Here is a 19,866-nt window from a genome sequence, read left to right as displayed (position 1 = left end):
TTCTCTTCTGAGTCCTCATTCATATGCCATCCATATGCTTGTTCACCTAGCAAGATTCACTAGCAATTTACAAATCAGGGAATACATCTATTCTTCTTCATCTCTTCAGATTCTCCAGTTACTTCTCTATTCAGCTCATTCTGCTTGCTTCCTGTTTAACTGTGAAATTACATTTAAATTTAAGGGGTAAGGTATGTAAACGCTTAACACCTTCCTTCAGATTTGCATGGTTTAATTCATGTTAGTGTTCCTGCTTCTTCTTGTTTTTTGTTTGTTTGTTTTTGCCTCTTTTCAATAACATCAACTATACAGACAGTGGTTTCCAGCTCTCATGGCTTCTCATACTTATCCAGTGTTACCAGAGTTCTCTTTACAGAATTAAGACTATTAACTCTCCTAGCCTCCAGAGTTTAGGGGGGAAAACATGGCCTCTTAGGGCATCAATATTCTTTCCAGGTAAGATTCTATTTTCTCCAGCAATTTCTTGATCTCCCACCCCTTTCCCACACCACCATGCTCTACCATCAACAGTGTTTTCTTCTGAACTTGAAGCATTTTATATAAGCTACTATTTATAAAACATTCATTTTTAATTATTCCACTGCTGAGAATACTGAAAAGAAATTAAAGTAACTCAAAGTATCCAAATACAACTCTTTACCTCTAAAACAGCAAGATGTTGAGGAAATGGTTTCAAAATGAGAAAATGATACACATAAATGGAAGATAGCTTCTAAACTTTGAGATGGAACGGCTAGCATGGTTCACCAGCAATTTAGAAGTCAGGTGCATTTACTTATTAAGCAAGTGCCCAACTATATAATCATTAATAACTTAAAATATCCAAATTAATTTGTTATAGTTGGAGAACATGTATTGGTTCTTTAAAGTTTTATTTGTAGTATCAGTCCTGTATTTTCTAACCTGTCATAATTAATTCAGTCCCCTTGCACTTCGAAATCTCCACAATAATAAGAACTTTATCAGGCTGGTGTTGGTATGAAGTGGCACAGCAAACCGAAATCCCACCGGGAGCAGTCCACAGACTTCCCTTCTAAGCAGCAGAAAGCTGTTATCATTTTCTGAATTACAGGAACTATAAAAGGACACTCTACTCAAGCTGCCGCTGAATGTCACCTGAAAAGCAATCACAAAAGGGCTCTGTCTTGGCTTATCTCTGAGCTCTGTCACTACGGCAACCAGCAGGGAATAAGTATCTGTGGGTCTATGAATTTCAGAATCCCATAAAAGCCAGGGCTAAAAAGGCATGTGCAGCCTCTCAGAGATTGACTGCATTAATACATTAGCAAATACTGTGAAACACTGGATAAATGTCAGCAATTATGGAAAAAGCGTCTAATAACGATATTCGTTGCCTGTCAAACCCCCGTGAGGTTTGATATGTAACTGCCACTCAAAGCTGTCTGTAATTTTATCTCTTTTATACATCTGAATCCACAGCATTCAAATTTGTACTTTGAAAGTAATAAACTGTAAAGCAGTTCATTCCGTGTTGATCACAACTGTCAACAAACATACAATAAAAGAACAAAAAGACTTTCATTGGCTGTGGGAACAATCAGGACCAACAATCTCTTGTAGATGTTTATCCAAAAAAACCCTTATATATTATACATGTAAAATATTAAACAATGTCATGATGTGGGCCAGCAATTGATATGACTATTGATTAAGTCACCTTGAACTCAAAAAGCTACTTATCATGCATAAATTTTCATTTTAAGCCTTCTCTTTCTGTTGGAAAATTTATAGGAATTTAGCAAACTGAACATAGTTGCAAATAGCCCTTTTCTTTGCACATCAAAAAATGCCATGGAATCTCTGTTAGCTCCGAAACAGGTTACAATGCTATCTCCACTACCTTTCTCAAACAGAGAATTATAGGCAACTGATTATTTAAAACCCAAGAGTCTAAAAGCATGATTTAACAAGCTGGGAACATTATTCTCCAGATTCATATTTCCATTGCTCAAGAAAATGACTTATTAAGAAATCTTATCACATATGTTACAGCTGTTCAAATGCAATAGACAGCATGTTAACTTGCAAACACAAATGCCAGAGATTAAGTAGTACACATATGTATTATAAACAACCTTTCGTTTCTCAGTTATAGAATAGGGTCAAGTACAAGGGTTCCAATAAGACCTTTCTCAATAACAGAGGAAAAGAGCTTGGTTTCTTGAAAAAGAGCAGTGAAACCTCTGAAGAAAGCAGTAAATTGTATTAGAGTACCGGGCTAGCAGTTATTTATTGCAATTTAGAGCCAATCACTTGACTTTTCAGAGTTACATTTAATATAAACACATGAAACACTTAGTGTATTTTATGCTGGGGCAATGCTAGGCACCTGAGACACAAAGATGAATAAGATCTGCTTCCTGCCCTCAAAGAGTTCATAGTCTTATAGATCAAAGTGTATATAAACAAATTCATTATTAAAACTACTCTAAGGGAGGGGCGCCTGGGTGGCTCAGTGGGTTAAACCTCTGTCTTCAGCTCAGGTCATAATCTCAGGGTCTTGGGATCGAGCCCCACATGGGGCTCTCTGCTCAGCGGGGAGCCTGCTTCCCACTCTCTCTCTGCCTGCCTCTCTGCCTACTTGTGATCTCTCTCTGTCAAATAAATAAATCAAATCTAAAAAAAAAAAAACAACAACACTACTCTAAGGTATAGTTAGAAGGAAGAAGTGGTTTGAAGTAACACTAAGGAAAATTCATAATAATGCCAAATGTATTCTACTGTATACCCTTTCTATAAAAAATTTTTACTTATAATTTACTACTTGGCTCAAATGAGATCATGTATATGAAATAGGCTTTGTAAACTAAAAATAACTATGTAAGTGTCTCTTAATATGCTTATCTAGCACTATATTAAGCAACTGTGGGTAGCAATAGAGTATTGCTGAACATCCCCTGCCACATTAATCATATGGCTATTATTCAAGAACACATACATACACAAACCAAAGTGCTACAGTGAAAATCAAAAATTCAATTATACTTAAAGACACATAAACACTAATCTAAAAATGAAAATAAAGAAAAATTTTGTTTTTCTGTTTTTGCCTTTTATTGAATAATTGTTACACTTCAAACCAGTATTAGTGCAATTCTAGAAAAAATTTAGATAGTTAAAAATTGAAACTATCTTGGGAAACATGGAACACAAGAAATAGCATGGTACAAGATAAGGTCCATGGCTTCAGGGAGGGAGCAGATTTGGAGATGAATAATGGGTCTGCATTTTGCCTTCTCATTTATCACTTATGGTTTTAAACCAACATATTCATCATAATCCACTATTAAAAACAGAACTTACAGATGCCTGTGTGGCTCAGTTGGTTAAGTGACTGACTGTTTTTTTAACATCTTAATTTTATTTTATTTTTTTCAGTGTTCTAAGATTCATTGTTGAGTGACTTGATTCTTGATTTCAGTTCAGGTCATGATCTCAGGGTCATGAGATCTGAGCCCCGTGTCAGGCTCTGCACTGGGTGTGAAGCCTGCTTAACATACTCTCTCTCCCTCTCCTTTGCAGTATTTCCAACTTTTCCATTATTATTATAGTTATTTTTTTAAGATTTTATTTATTTATTTGACAGAGAAAGAAATCACAAGTAGGCATGCGGGGGAGGGGAGGAAGCAGGCTCCCTGCTGAGCAGAGAGCCTGACATGGGGCTCGATCCTGGGACTCTGAGATCAAGACCCGAGCCAAAGGCAGGGACTTAACCCATTGAGCCACCCAGGTACCCCGTTATGGTTATATATGATTAGTGATTTTTGATGCTACTATTATAATTGTTTTAGGGAACCATGAACCACACTCATATAAGGCAGTGAACTTAACTGAGAAATGTTATGTATGTTCTGATTGCTCTACCAATGAGCTTTTCCTCATCTCTCTCCCTATCCACAGGCTTCCCTATTCTCTGAAACACAGTACAGAAATTACACCAATTAATAATCCTAAAATGGCCCCTGAGTGTTCAAGTGAATGGAAGAGTTGCATGCTTCTCACTTTAAATTAAAAGCTATAAATGATTAAGCTTAGTGAGGAGGGCATGTTGAAAGCCAAGATAAACCAAAAACTATGCCTATTGCACCAAACAGTTAGCCAAGTTGTGAATGGAAAGGGAAAGCTCTTGAAGGAAACTAAAAGTGCTACTCCAGAGAATATATGAATGATGAGAAAGTTTGAGTGGTCTGGGTGGAAGAACAAACTAGCCACAACATTCCCTTAAGTCAAACTCTAATCCAGAGCAAGACCCTTTCTTCAATTCTGTGAAGGCTAAGAAAGGTGAGGAAGCTGCAGAAGAAAAATGAGAAGCTAGCAGAGGTGAGTTTGTTAGGGTTAAGGAAAGAGGCCATCTCCATAATATGAAATTGCAAGGTGAAGTAGCAAGTGCTGATATAGAAGCTGCAGCAGTTATCTGGAAGCTCTAGCTAAGGTAATTAATGAAGGTGGCTATACCAAACAACAGATTATCAGCATAAACTAAACAGCTTGATACTGGAAGAAGATGCCAATTAAGTCTTTCATAGCTAGAGAGGAGAAGTCAGTGCCCACTTTAAGGCTTCAAAGGGCAGGCTGACTCTTGCAAGGAGTTAATGCAGCTGGTGACTTTAAGGTGAAGTTCATGCTCTTTTTACCTTTCTGAAAATCCTAGGGCCCGTAGGAATTACACTAAATCTACTCTGTCTGTACTCTTCATATCAAACAACAAAGGCTAGATGAGAACACAGCTGTTTACAACATGGTTTACTTAATATTTTAAGCCCACTGTTGAGACCTACTGCTCAGAAAAAAAAAAGATTTCTTCCAAAATACTAGTGCTCGTTGACAATGTTCCTGGCTACCCAAGAGCTCTGATGAAGATGTACAACAATAGTAATGCTGTTTTCATGCCTGCTAACAAAGCATCTATTCTGCAGCCCATGAGTCAAGAAGTCCTTTTGACTTCCCAGTTTTATAATTTAAGAAATCCATTTTGTAAGGCTATAGTTGCCACAGATCGTCATTTATCTGATGGCTCTAGGCAAAACAGATCAAACAACTGGAAAGGATCACCATTCTAGATACCATTAATAACATTCCTGATTTGTGGGAAGAAGTCAAAATATCAACATGAACAAGAGTTTGGGAAAAGTTGATTCCAAACCGCATGCCTGACTTTGAGGGGTTCAAGACTTCAGTGGGGGAAGGAACCACAGATGGGGTGGAAAGAGCAAGAGAACTAGAATTAGAAGTAGAGTCTGTGGATGTGACTGAATGGCTGCAATCTCATGATAAAACCTGAACAGATGAGGAGTTGCTTTTTATGGATGAACAAAGGAAATGGTCTTGAGAAGGAATCAACTCCTGGTGAAGATGCTATGAAGACTGTTAAAATGACAACAAAAGATTTAGAATACTACATAAACTTAGTTGATAAAGCAACAGCAAAATTTGAGAGGACTGACCCCAATTTTGACAGAAGTTCTACCATAGGTAAAATGCTATCAAACAGCATCGCATGATACAGAGAAATCATCCATGAAAGGAGGAGCAAATTTTGTTTTATTGTTGTCTTAATTTAAGAAATTGCCCCAGCCACACCCAACCTTCTACAACCACCATCCTGATCAGTCAGCTGTCATTGACATCAAGGCAAGACCCTCTACCAGCAAAAAGTTTATACTTGCTAAAAGCTCAGATGGTGGTTAGCATTTTTTTTTTAGCAATAAAGTATTTTTTAAAGATTTTATTTATTTATTTGACACAGAGAGTGATACAGCAAAGAGGGAACACAAGCAAGGGGAGTGGGAAGGGAGAAGCAGATTTCTCGCTGAGCAGGGAGCCCGATGTGGGGCTCGATCCCAGGGCCCTGGGATCATGACCTGAGCTGAAGGCAGACACTTAATGACTGAGCCACCCAGGCACCCCAGCGATAAAGTATTTTTAAATTAAGGTATGTATATTGTAACAGACTACAGTAGGATGTAAACATAACTTCCATGTACACTATGAAACACAAAAATTCATTTGACTTGTTTTATTGCTATATTTGCTTTACTGCAGTGGTTTAGAACCAAACCTATGACATCTCCAAGGTATAACTTATTTCTTTATGCAGTAATTTGTAGTTTTCAGTGTACAAATCTTGCATATATTTTGTTAGATTTATCCTTAAGTATTTCATGTTTTTAGGTGGAATCATGAGTGGTATAATACTTCAAAAACTCCATCTTCGATGTTCTCTTTGGTGTCGTGTAAGTTTTTTTTTGTTTTCTTTTTTTGTATATTAATCTTGTAGGCTCTGCCCTTGTTAATTTCACTTGTCACTTTTAGTAGCTTTTTTTGTTGATTATATTGGACATACAAAGAAACAAACTACTAAACACTCTGTAAAAGAATAAAGATAACTTCCATAAATTATAAATTACATAAATTATAAAATATGCAATTTAATTTTGTTTGGTCAGATATAACACACTTGATGGCAGTCCTCTAAAATTCATTAAGACTTTATTTATGGTCCAAGCCTATGACATCTATGGTCTATGCTGGTGAACATACCATGTACACTTGAAAAGACTGTGTACTCTGCTACTGTTTAGTAAAGTGTCTATAAATTTCAATCAGGTCAACTTGGTTAAGAGTGTTGCTCAAATCTTCTATACCCTTATCTGTCATTTTCCTGTAACTGCTGAGATAGGAATGTGAAATCTCTAGGTATAATTGTGAGCTTGTTTATTCTTTTGGTCCTGTCAGTTTTTATTTTACGTATTTTGAAACTGTTATCAGGTGCATACACATTCAAAACTGTTATATCTTCTTGAACTGTCTTTTCATTCATTATGAAATGACTCTTTTTAGTCCTGGTAATATTTTTTCTGTACTCTGATGTTAAGATAGTCATTATAGCTTTCTTATGTTTAGTATTTGTAAATATTTCCACATTTCATTTATGTCTAACATTACTGTCATTATATTTAAAGTATGTTTCTTACAGGCAGCATATAGTTGAGTCTTGGTTTTAAAAATTCATTTTGACAATCTTTGCCCTTTAATGTACAGGCCGTTTATATTTATTAAAATTATAATGTGGCTGGATTTAAATCTTTCACCTTGCTATTTGTTTTGTACATATCCCATTTTTCCTTTTTCCTGCCTTATTCTGGATAATTTTTTTTAGTATTCCACTTAATCTATCTTAACAGCTTATTAACTATATTTTGTCCTTTTTTTTAGTGGTTGCTCTAAGGTTTACAATATGCACCTTTAATATAACAGACTATCTTCAATTAATATTATATCACTTCATGTATAAGAAGGAACCTGACTACAAATCTATTTTGTCTTTCATGCTATTGTTGTCATTTATTTTATTTCTATACATGTCCAAAAGTCAATATTAGTTATTTTTTCTTTAAATATCTATCTTTTAAAGAAACTAAAAACAGAAGGAAAAATGTCTTTTATATTTAACCACATTTTACCATTACTAGCACTCTTCACTTCTGTACAGATCAAAGTTTATTCTGGTGTCATTCTCCTCTTGCCTAAAGAACTTTTTTTAATATTTCTTATAGTGCAGGTTTGCTGGCTCCAAATTCTCTAAGTTTTTGTTTAAGAAAGTATTTTTCCCTCAGTTTTGAAAGATTATTTTCACCTTCTACAGAATTCTAAGTTGTCCTTTTTTTTTTTTTTTAACTTTCAGTACTTTAAAAATGTCATTCCATTGCTTTTTTAGCTGGCATTGTTGCTAGAGAAATCTAGCATCTATATTTGTTCCCTTGTGTAATCCGTGGTTTTTTTTTTCTTTCTCCTTGAAATTTCTTTCTCATTATCACTTGTTTTCAGCAATTTGACAATGATACTCCTTAGTGTAGAAATCTTTGTGTTTACCTTTCATGGAGTTCATTGAGCTTTTTGGAGCTATAAGTTTTATAGTTTTCATCAACTATGGAAAAACTTTAGAGATTATTTCTTCAAATATTTTTTGTCTTGACCTCCTTCCCCAATCTTTTCTTTCCCTTGAGGATTCCAACTGCCTGTTTGTTAGACTGCTTGATTTTGCCCTAGAGGTCACTGATACTTTGTTCATTTATTCTTGTCTTTTTTTCTCTCTGTCCTTCAATTTAGATAGCCTCTAATGTTATATATTCAAATTCACTGGTCTTTTCTTTGGCAGTTTCTAATCTGTTATTAAGCCATCCAGTGAAACTGTCATTTCAGATATTATATTATCTCTAGAATGATATATTATTCCATCTTATATATTTTATTCTCCCCTCAGTAAGTTCATGTTTTTAAATCCTTGAGCATATTCATAATACCTAAAATAGCTGAGGTCCCAATGTACTAATTTCATTATCTAAGTCACTTCTATTTCTTTTAACTAATTTCTCTCCTGATTGTGAGCTAGGTTTCCCTGCTGTTCATATGCATAGTAACTTTTGACTGGATGCTGGACTCTGTTTCTTAGAGGCAATTTGCTAATTTGTTAATCAACTTGTTCCTTTTGAAGGTTGTTTTTTAAGCACATAAAATGGCAGTCCTAGAGTAGTCTTCACCCTAGGGGTTGTTTATTCATTCCATTAAGGTGTGACTCTTCTGGAGGGTATCTCCTGAATGCCCTAGGTAGTCACTGAGGTGTCTCTACTATGGCTGGTGGGAACTCAGATTTTTCTCAGTTCCACGAGAGCTCAGAATTGTTTGCCTTATAGCTCTCAGTTAATTGTTCTTTTTCCTGGCAGTCTTTCATTATCCAGCCTCCTGGAATTTCACCCTATGCATGCACAGGTTGGTATTCAGCTAAATGCCATGTGGGACACTATGTAGATTTCTAGAGTTTTTCCTCTGTTAGTACTCTATCTTGCAAAAAGTCTAGCTGCCTTGACTTCCCTAAACACTCTGTCTCTTCAAACTCAATATAATAGCAAGTTCTGCTTTGGTTTCTTCTCCCTACTTTGGGATCCAGAAATTGCCTACAGGCAGAATGTAAGACCACCATGGGGCTCATGTGTTTCCTTCTTCAGAGTCCTGCACTACCTGTTGTCTAATATCTGAAAATAGTTATATACCATATATTTTAACCAGTCTTCTGGTTGTTTATAGAAAGAAGAACATTTTCATAGCAGTTACTTTTTTATGGGCAGAACCAGTAGTCTACACGTTTGGGATTTTAATTAACTGAAATCAAGATTCACAGCATCAGATCATAGTGCTTGTAAATTTCCTGTTGGGGGATGTTTTGCTTCCATGTGTTTGCCCTCATATTTACTGGGTAAATATGTCCCTTGAATGTTTCATCCATCCTCCCAAATTTCTCACTCTCTGTTCAGGGTATAGTCCATTTCACAACTTTTCATTGCTTTTAAAATCAAACTTTCTTCTGCTTTTAAAGCTGTTCTTTCTGGCTGTTTAGTCTTTGCCTGTGTTATTTGTAAAAGACTCTATATGTTGACAAGGGCAATGAATGCTCTGAAGCTATGGAGATTCACCACCATCAGAAGCAACATTATCTATAACCTTGCCAAATAAAGAAAGAGCCAGTGAAGACATTCAAAGACTGCCTACATTTGTCTGACCTAAGCCAGGCCAACAGAGTAATTTAAATAGCATAAAATGGCTCTGAAGCTACCTAAAGAATGCTTCTGATTCTGCATGTGTATATGATATAAAGAAGGTGCTTACCCAAGGGAAAAGGAGCTAATGTTTGTTGAATGCCTACTAAATGCCAGACATTACACAAGGGGTTGGCAAACTTATTCTGTAAAGGTCCAAACAGTAGATATTTTAGGCTTTGTAGGCAGGTGGTTTTGTTGTAACCACACACCCCTACCGTCAGTTATAGTGTAAAAGAAGCTGTATACAATACATATACAAATGAGTGTGACTGTGTTCCAGTAAAACATTATTTATAAAAATAGATGTTGAGTGGATTTGGGCTGACAGTTGTAATTGCCAAACCCTGCATATTATGTGCTTTACCTATTAGGTAAAACCAACTGGAATTGCTAATACTCAACTATTTCATTCTTTAAAAGTGGCAATTTCATGTTTCAACCTGTTATGTTAACCCATTTAATCTTCACAATAGACTTTCAAGGGTATCAAGAGCATCCTCGTTTTGCAGATGATGAAACCGAAATTCATACCTTAAGTAAACTACCCAAATAAGAGCAATATTGCAATTCAATGAACTTGGATTACCTTGCTCTGACACACAGACACGTACATGTTGGTATGAAACAACTTGGTGTCGCCCTGTCCCTCCAATTATGTTTTTCTACTTGCCACTAAAGAAACATTGAGGTTTAAAAAAAAAAAAAAGATTTTTTATTTATTTTATTTGACAGAGAGAGAGATCACAAGTAGGCAGAAAGGCAGGCAGAGGGAAAGTGGGGAAGCAGGTTCCCTGCTGAGCAGAAAGCCTGATGTGGGGCTCCATCCCACGAAGCTGAGACCATGACCTGAGCGGAAGGCAGAGGCTTAACTCACTGAGAGCCACTCGGGCACCCCGAAACATTGAGTTTTGATAATTCAATTTTTATTAGAAAGAAACCTGATTCTCAGTTTATCAAGTTACTGTAATCATACAAATTCATTGTTTAGTTGTTTATTTTCACAGATGTCAACTTAGTGGAGCTCTGAACAATTCAAATGACTGAATGTACTCTATGTTGGATCCTTATAAAACATACAAAGATGAGGACAACTGTTCTTACTCTCAATTTTTAGAATTTATAAAAGAGAAATACAAGAATACAAATTAAAATACAATCAAATATCCCTTTCTCTGGGAAGTCCTTTTTTCACTACCCCCATCTGTCAGCAAAACTGGTTGCTTCCTCTTCAATGATCCCTCTGCATTTACATAAACTTCAGTTGTCACTGCTTATACATCTGTCTCACACTATATTTTGCAGTCCCTGAGGAATGGACCTGAACAACAGGACCTTATTCTTGCAACTTTCAGGGCCAGCATGTTTACTGGCCTGTAAGAGTTGTTCTACAAATGTCAAGTGAATGAACAGAGAGATAAAAACAAAACAAAACAAAACAGTAACAGCCAAAGGTTAACTATGTTAGACATTATCTTGTATTGACTACTTTAATCTTCAAAATAAACTTAAGGAGTAACTATATTTGTAACCACTGACTCTTTCCATCTTCATAATACCTCTAGGAGTGATTATCTCTCTTCTACAGTTATAGAGACTGACACCAAGAGAGGTTAATTGCTTCTGGTTATTCAGGTGGTAAGTAATAGAACCAGGTGAGAGGAATAAAGGAAGGAAAGAACCAAAGAAGGAAAAATTAAAATAATTTAAATAGAAGAACAGAGGGGCATCTGGGTGGCTCAGTCAGTTAAGCATCCCCCTCTTGGTTTCTGCTCAGATCATTCACGTGTTGTGGGGTTGAGCCCTTGTCAGCCTCCATGCTTGGCAAGGAGTTTGCTTGAAGGTTCTCTCCCTCTGTCCCTCTCTCACATGGATGCATGCGCTCTCAAATAAATGAATAAATCTTTTTTAAAAAATAGAAGAAAGACTTTAAAAAAATAGAAGAAAGAAATATAAACTTATTTCTAAGAGGGTTGGAGAATGTGGCTTGGGAAGAGGCATATAGGCAAAGTTTCTTAAAGAAAAGTCTTGGAGGAAAGAAATTATTGCTCCAGGTATTCCAGACAGAAGGAATAGTATGATTAACTGACACAGAGTAGGACAGAGTATCACGTATATTTCAAGAATAGAAAAATGAGTAGTTAGCTAAAGCTGAGAAATATGTTATCATATTCAATCATTGAGAAATATTTACTGAGCATTAATTCTGGGCCTATATGGGAAAATAAACCTGGAAGAGAAATTTCAGATCAAAGAATGAAGGGTTTTGAGTGCCAGCATAAAAATCTGTACATAAATCAGCAAGTACTGGGTTCCCATTGAAGATAAGTAAGCAAGGCTGAATGTGATTCATTCTGGACTTCGGAAATGTTAACCTTGCAACAATGGATAGAATGACTATAGTGGAAGCTTATCAGTTTACTTAGTAGGTAATTATAGTGTAATAAGTATGTGGTAACTGTGAGAGTCTATTCAGAGAGCAGCTTCCGTAAAGTGGAGGGCAGGGATCCAGTGGCAAGGGAATGTCCATAATCTGACACCTGTCAAACCCAATGCATCAGGGAGAAGTTACAGAAGAAAATGGTTTCCATCACAAGGATCAAAGTAGATAACATACTCACATTCACAAATTCTTTTTATTTAAAACTACGAAAAAGAAAGAGGGATACGTGTGTGGTTTTTGTTTTGTTTTTATTTTATAGAAGAACCATTGTGGGATGATTCTGCCTATAAATGATCTCATTTTCAATGTGAAAACATTTAATATGCAGCTTTCTGATTCCTAACACATGCATAAAGAACTGATTCTAAAATCCCTAATTTCTCAATAGGCACCCGGGTGACTCAGTTTGTTGAGTGTCCAGCCCTTGATTTCAGCTCAGGTCATGATCTCAAGGTCCTGGGATGGAGCCCTGTGTTGGGCTCCATGCTCAGTGGGGAGTCTGCTTAAAGATTCTCTCTCCCTCTCCCTCTATCCCTTCCCCACCTCAAATAAATAAATCTTTAAAAAATAAAATTCCTAATTTCTTAAATTCTGAGTTAACATTCCTTTAGCCAATGAGGAACCATAGAAGCCCATCAGTAAACTCAAAAGAAAAAATAGTACACAATAAAAAAGGATTAAACCTGAAGGATTAAATTGTGTTTTCAGCCATTGCTGCACCACCTCTAGTTCACCCAGCTCTAGCTGAAGGAGAAGGAGGGTAAGTAAGGAGGTCTCTATTCCATGGCTCCTACAAAGCGGACTGCAAATCCACTGGTGGTAAAGCACTGAGGAAGCAACGGATACAAAACCCACTAGCAAGAACGCACCCTCTCCTAGAAGGGGGAGCAAACCTAATCATTACAGGCCTGGTATTATGGCACTCTGTGAAATTAGGTGTTATCAGAAGTTCACTGAACTTCTGATTCATAAACTTCCTTTCCAGCAGCTGGTGCAAGAAATTACTCAGGACTTCAAAACAGATTTGTGCTTCTAGAGTGCAGCTATTGGTGCTTTGCAGTAGGCAAGTGAGGCCTATCTGGTGGGCCTTTTTGAAGACACTGACATATGTGCTATCCATGCCAAATGGGTAACAATTATGCCAAAAGACATCTAGCTAGCATGCTGCACACAAGGAGAATGTGCTTAAGAACCCACTATGATGGAAAGCATTTCATTCTTAAAAAAAAAAAAAAAAAAAATTCTCTTCTTCCTGTTATTGGTAGTTCTGAATGTTAGATATTTTTTTCCATGGGGTCAAAAGGTATATGACTGAAAGTGGAAAAACAGAAGACAAAAATCAGGTATTGGCAATTTTTCCATTTTCATTTGTGTGTGAATTTATTTTTTATTTTTTCAGTGTTCCAAGATTCATTGTTTATGTGTGTGTGAATTTTTACTATAAATGGAGGGACGTAAACCATTAATGCAAGTCAAATATTTCAGTGAACAAGTTTCAGCAGTTCAACTTTATAACAATTATAAATAAAACCGCTAAATTTTTTTGCACAATGCCAGCATTTGGATTTTTTAAAAAATGAGTAAATTTTCTTATGATGGCAACTAAATGGTGTTCGTAGCATTTTTATCATACACTGGATTCCATTCACTCACTATACTTTTCTGAGGTGTCCTACATGCAAGTATATGTTTCAATATGGTCTCTCTTCTGTGCTGTTCCTGTAAGTTTTCAATTAAAATACATTAAACTATAAAAAAATTTTAATTGAAAAAAGGCAGGATTTTTCTTCCTTTGTGTAAGCACTATTAAAATTGGAATTTTTAAAACTACTTATATTCAAATTGTCTGCATTATAATAAATAAGAAGTCTAGACATAATTCAGAGTGTTAAAATTATTTCTACTCTCTGGAAACCAAGAGCATCCTTGTTAAAGTGTAAAATGAGATTTCGTCTACTTGCAACTCCTTGTTCTCACAGCTGAACTGTCACAGCATGAAAACATTCCCCTACTGGTGCAGCTTTAGATACCTATTTCCCTGGTGAAAGAGTGCAAAAGGAACTGAAAGAGTTATTGACAATTCATACAGTATCCCATACCCCATTAAAGTACATCTACAAGCAAAGAAAATATTTTAACTCTGAAGGGAGATGGGACAACAATGTTTTAAATGACTGTTGACTTCACTGAGTAGCATTGAAAATGTCAAAAGAGTGTAGTCTATCATGTTGGTAAGAGACTCAAGATTATACAAGAATCTAATTATAAGAAGTCTATTTCTTTGCCCTGTTTGCTAAGTCAAAGGTTAATGAGAAGTACGCTAAAGAAAACATCTCCTGTGTTATTGCAAAAAATTTCTCATACAACATAAAAATGTAAATGCAAAAGTATTTTAATCTAGTTCTCTCCATTAACTTTTTAAAAAATAGCTTTTGAGGTATAATTTACATGCCACAAAATTTACTCATTTTTAAGTGTTCAACTCAATGATTTTTAGTAAATTTACAGAGTTGTGCAACCTTGCCACAATCTAATTTTAGAATACTTGCATCATCTCAAATCCATTAACTTCTTGATCTATGATGTTTCCATAAATTCATGAAGCCACTGGTATCTAAAGTTACTATATATTCAAAGCCACACAAATATCTGCAATTGAGCAGGGAAAGTGTAAACTAACCTCACTTTTCATGACCTTTATAATCAATCCTCTACTCTGGCACTGGGAAGAAAATGTTCAGGTGCTTTCTCTGAAAGTTAAACCATTCTAAGTATTAAGTTATGGCACACTGTCTTGGAAAGAAATTAATTATATTTTTGTTGGTAACACATTTCAGGCTGTTTACACAGCTGACATTTCTCAGCTGTACCCAATTCATGCCCTAAGCTGTGAGGACGATCTTGTTTTGTAGCAGATGCCTCCACTTGAGTGATTTAAATAAGTAAAAAAACACCATTGCCTGCAACAATATAGATTACAAGCACCAGCTTTATGAGTTTTTATAATCCTAATGAAAGAAAGGTTTCATGACATTTCTTTGGCTGGGATCTCCTTAGAAGACTACAGTTATAAGCCATTTCTGCCAAAACCTAAGTACTGGAGCTAGTGGATCTGCTATGGCACCAGTTAAAAGCAGCCTGGCCCCAAACATCTTTGTTGTATCAAATCATGCAGCTCAAGGCAACATTCTGCCAATGTGGCAACATTTGCTCTAGGGAGGTGTGGGCAGGCATCACTTCACAGGTTCTGGGACAAGGTGCAAATATGAATAATGAGGCAAAAAGAATCAAGTCTCTTAATGGAGATTCCCTCTTGTGTTAGCTGTGACTTATATACAACACCAGGTAGTATTACAGTCTTGAATATGGTGAGTTTAAGCTGAGACAGGAAATGTTTCAAAATTTACAATAGGATAATCATCATAAATATAGTAACAGGTAAAAATGACAGACTAAATCTTTTCGTCTAGCTTATTATGGCAGTGAGAATTATGGGTAGTTTAAGAAAAAAGGGCCATTAATATTACTATAAAAATTAACTTTTTAAAAAAGTACCAACCTACTATGGGAAATGTAGTTTTAAAATTAAAATTAAATATACTGGTAAGGTTGATTTTGAGACATCTGTAATTTAGGAAAAAAAAATTTGTGCTTAGGATATTTCATTAGGAACGTCTAAATATATTCTTTTCATTAAGGAAAAAATTAAATCAAGTAGCATCAAATTCCTGATATTGACACTATAATATTACCAAAAGAATGCTGATATACTTGGTTTATGATATCTGTTCTGCAAGTGAACTCAAATGATCACAACTCCTTATTTTGACATTATTTGATATATAAAGTTCTTTCAATGGAACATTCAAAGCATTTGATTCTGCTTATTATCACAACCAATTAGACTGAAAGTGGCAAAAGAGAGAACAGAATAAAAAAACTGATAACTGTCACTTACTGAGTCATCTGTGGCAGAAGTTGGCCAGCCCTCCCATAATTGATGGCGAACAGGAATACTCGTAAGGTCATACACATTTCTCTTTACCTATACAAAGAAAAAGATAGCACAATTAAAATAAGGTTTTCCCCGCGACTTATGATCATTGACACTTATGTGATATTCATGTATTTCCTTTTCTCTTCTGGATTTGAAACAAAAATTTGAAACTAGGAAAACAAAAGTCAAAAATTCTGTAAAAAGATTTAAATCAAATTTAAAGGCAGATTCTCAATGAAAACTAGGTAAAATAAAGGTTCAATAAACATCTCCCTCTGCCGATTGTTTTTATGTTCCTGGATGACTTCAAGTTTCTTTTTAGTCAGGAAACTTTAGGTACACAGTTCATCTATGATGGACTATAATTTTAAATGTTAATAATGTATCACATCTTTAAATGACTCACGATGTGCAATAAACAAAAGATACACTTCAAGTTTCTATGTAGTTTTTGTTGTTTGTTGTGTTTTATTTTTTGGAGAGGGCAGGAGGAAAAACCTGAAGTTATCTTTATTATTTGGTGTAAGTTTCAAAAATACAAAAACTTAATAAAGCAGCACAGATTCTTTGGTATCACCCCAAATTAAAAACTATTTCAACAGAATATTTATTAACTGAGAGCCATCCATTAATATACTATTTAGGCTCTTCCTGAAAATAGGGTAATGATACATTTTAAATATGGTTAAAGATGAAAAACTACTTTCCTCAACATGCAACATTATACCTTTCGTTTTAAAAGGACAGGAGAGAAGTAATTTCTCCAAATAAAGTGTTGGAAGGTTAAACTCTATGTTACCCAATAATTAAGAGGTGTCATATTTGTCTTCAGCTTTACTTACAAATAGGATACAGAAATTCTATTTCATTCTGAATGTATTTAATTTAAAAACATAAACAAGACCTAAGAATAGAGAGATCACCTATCTTAACTAACTCTTCAAGTTAGGTAAAGGGATACCTGACTGCAACAAGTAAAGCTAGTACTGAAATGTTGCACATAACCTGTTCTGTGATGCCGTTTCGATATGGAAAACAAGCAGTATTCATTCATGTTTTAAAAATGCAGAAGCCTAAAGTATCATGTTGTCCAATTACAGCATCTTGTATCACATTACTGTTTATTATACATACACACATCTAAGTTATCCTTCCAGTGAAACAGAGATATATATTCACTGAGGAAAAGAAAAACAAAACAAAACAAAACATGGAACTCAATCTATTTTTATCTCTAATGTACACCTGTGAAAAAAGACTAAGTAAGTGAGAACTGAGGAGCTTGGGGGCATGGCTTGATCCCCACTCAATTCAAACAAACAGCTTTTCTTCAGAGGTTCTTAGCAATGGCCAGTCTACCATGCAGTATTTTGTTTATGGTCAGTTGAATTAAGTTTGGAAATTTTCACTAGTTATTATCAGCCCAACAATTCAACCAAATGCAACTAGGCAAACTTCTGACCACTTCCACTAGCCAAGACTATTTTGTCATGCTTAAACATTAGTGCTCTTAAGAAGGGTGTTCCATAAACCCAAAGCATTATATTAATGAAAGAAAGGGAAAGGACGGAAAAGGGATTATAAGGAGACCTTAGGCCTCAACACAAAAATTCCTTTCTTAAAAGTTATTTTTGAATTCTGTTTTCTAGATAAGCTTCCTCAGCTATTTGGGGAAGGGGGATAGAAAAAGACAAGGCAAATATTTACCTCTGTTGGAAAGGTGGGAAGCCTACCCCAGCACTGAAGAGTATACACAAATACTATGGGTTGAGTATATAAACAAATAACTCTGGAGTGGGATTCTTTAAATTCCACCTTAATTCCAAAACACAACAATATGGTATTATGAAATAAACAGTATTTTTCTTCTTCCATTAACTCATCTGTAACCACACTGAATTGAATAACATTCCTTTGCTATTCTAAGCCTGAAAAGCATGTTCTGGCTATAGTGTTATGTTGGTATAAAGCACAACGCCAGACTGATGTGCTGAACAAAAGTGATCAAAGTTAGAGTAATGTTAGCCATTGCACAAGTATTTGGCTTCATTGTTCTTCCCAGAATGACATCTGTTAAGCAACTTGTCATAGAATAAACTGGTTAATGCGGGCAGAACTTGGCTGAGACAGTACAACGTAAAGCATTTTAGGGAAAGCATATTAGGCTAAGGTTTGATTGTTCCAATGGAAAAACTAAATTGGCAGAGTTTCTGAGATTAAATGAAAAGAATTATGTGTTAAACCACAATCACTCAACAACAATTTAAGTGAAAACAAACTAGTCTTTCAAAAATAATTCTCTATTTTATCAATGTTGTAACCATTGGCAGATTTTACCATTATATGAAAGAAAGGTAAATGATAATGATAGCAAAAGCACAAAATGAGAGATGGTTTTACTAATAGAGATATTCAAATTCCATTATCTTCATGGACGGTTTTACTTAATTAAAATTTTACTTCACAATCTTGTAGAGAAGGAAAAAATCCTAAATGTACACAAAAGTAAAAATGATTCTTCTAAAAAATCAGTATTCTACGAAACCTGAATAACAAAATACAGCTGTGTATAAAATGATGCAGATGAATTTAAGGTCACCAGGAATCAAATGAAGAACACAAGTTCTCTCAGAGAGGAAAGAAGGATGGAGAAACAGAGAAGGAGAGTGAGAGGCTGGGGGGGAGAAAGGCAGGACTAAAGGGAAGGGAGATGGGGGACGGGGAGGAAGAGAAATAAACTGAGACTGATTTCAGAGGTTTGACAGCACTTGAGAGAGGCAGAAAGAACACATACACACACACATACCAGCTGGGATGCTGTAGCGGGCATACCCAGCTGCCATTATTGTGCTACTTCTGATGGAGTCCCATCTTTAGAGATTTGTGTTAAATTTCAGTTAAGGACAAGTGGCACTTCACAGGGTAACATTTCCTAAGGGCCTTTTTGTCTTACACATTTTCTTTGATCAGCATTGGCTCAATAACATGCTGAACCTTCATAATCTTTTCAATTCTGGTTATGCATTAAGCTCTAAATCTAAAGGATTTCAGTCTGCTAAACTATGCAAATGTTTCAATTAGTTCTCAAGAAATTTAATAAATGCTTTGATTACCAGCTGAACATAAAGTTATGTTGCAAAGTATACTGTATATGGATCAAGTATTCTAGACTGACAACACACTTTTCAGTTTGTTTCCAAGATTTTCTAAAAGGATAGTTTCATCTCTTCCCATTGCTTCAGATAAGACAATTGTTTGTGACCAAGAAAAAAAAATTAGATTAACCTGAAATAGTATAGAATTAATATAGTACTGATTTATTTGCTTTTCATAATAAACATCTATTTATTATACTATAATTAATGTATAAAACTAAGCAATGCTCTTTACTTCAAACTTCATATTCCCTCATGTGCTACTTTCAGTGATAAATATAGCACTGGGGAAAAGATCATTTTTATTATGACATGCACAATATAAAATTATATAAGATCTTCATCTCCTACAGTTTTCTTTTGAGTTCCATGAATTTTCAAATTATGTTATTTTTTAGTTAAAAATTTTATCAGAATTTCTTAGAAAAAAAAATTCTTAGGAAGTTACTCTGCTAAAGGCTAAGTTTTAAGGCTCAGATTAGCGTCAAATGAGTTGTTTGTAGCTATTCAAACTGAAATATAAAAAACTTAATAGAAACTTGTCCGCCTTAATAAAATCATTCCTTGTGTGCTAAATGTTGATCAAACTACTGAAAAACATTTCAGGGAATTTTAAATGTCATTTCGGTATTATCC

General features: G+C 35.2%; 1 protein-coding gene and 1 pseudogene across 1 annotated transcript in view; one reads left to right on the top strand and one right to left on the bottom strand.

Annotated features, from left to right (window-relative positions):
* FAF1 (Fas associated factor 1) overlaps nt 1–19,866 on the bottom strand; it is a 478,510-nt gene that overhangs the window by 196,053 nt on the left and 262,591 nt on the right. The window contains exon 8 of the mRNA XM_047728777.1: nt 16,037–16,123. Within this exon, the coding sequence (XP_047584733.1) occupies nt 16,037–16,123 (87 nt within the window). The remainder of the gene's footprint in view (nt 1–16,036; nt 16,124–19,866) is intronic.
* On the top strand, nt 12,862–13,398 carry LOC125099301 (histone H3.3-like; annotated as a pseudogene).

The sequence above is a fragment of the Lutra lutra genome, chromosome 4 (assembly GCF_902655055.1).
Source record: "Lutra lutra chromosome 4, mLutLut1.2, whole genome shotgun sequence".
In the NCBI taxonomy this organism is placed as follows: Eukaryota; Metazoa; Chordata; class Mammalia; order Carnivora; family Mustelidae; genus Lutra; species Lutra lutra.
Note: the sequence above shows the minus strand (reverse complement) of the source record. Positions and strands in the feature narration are given on the sequence as shown.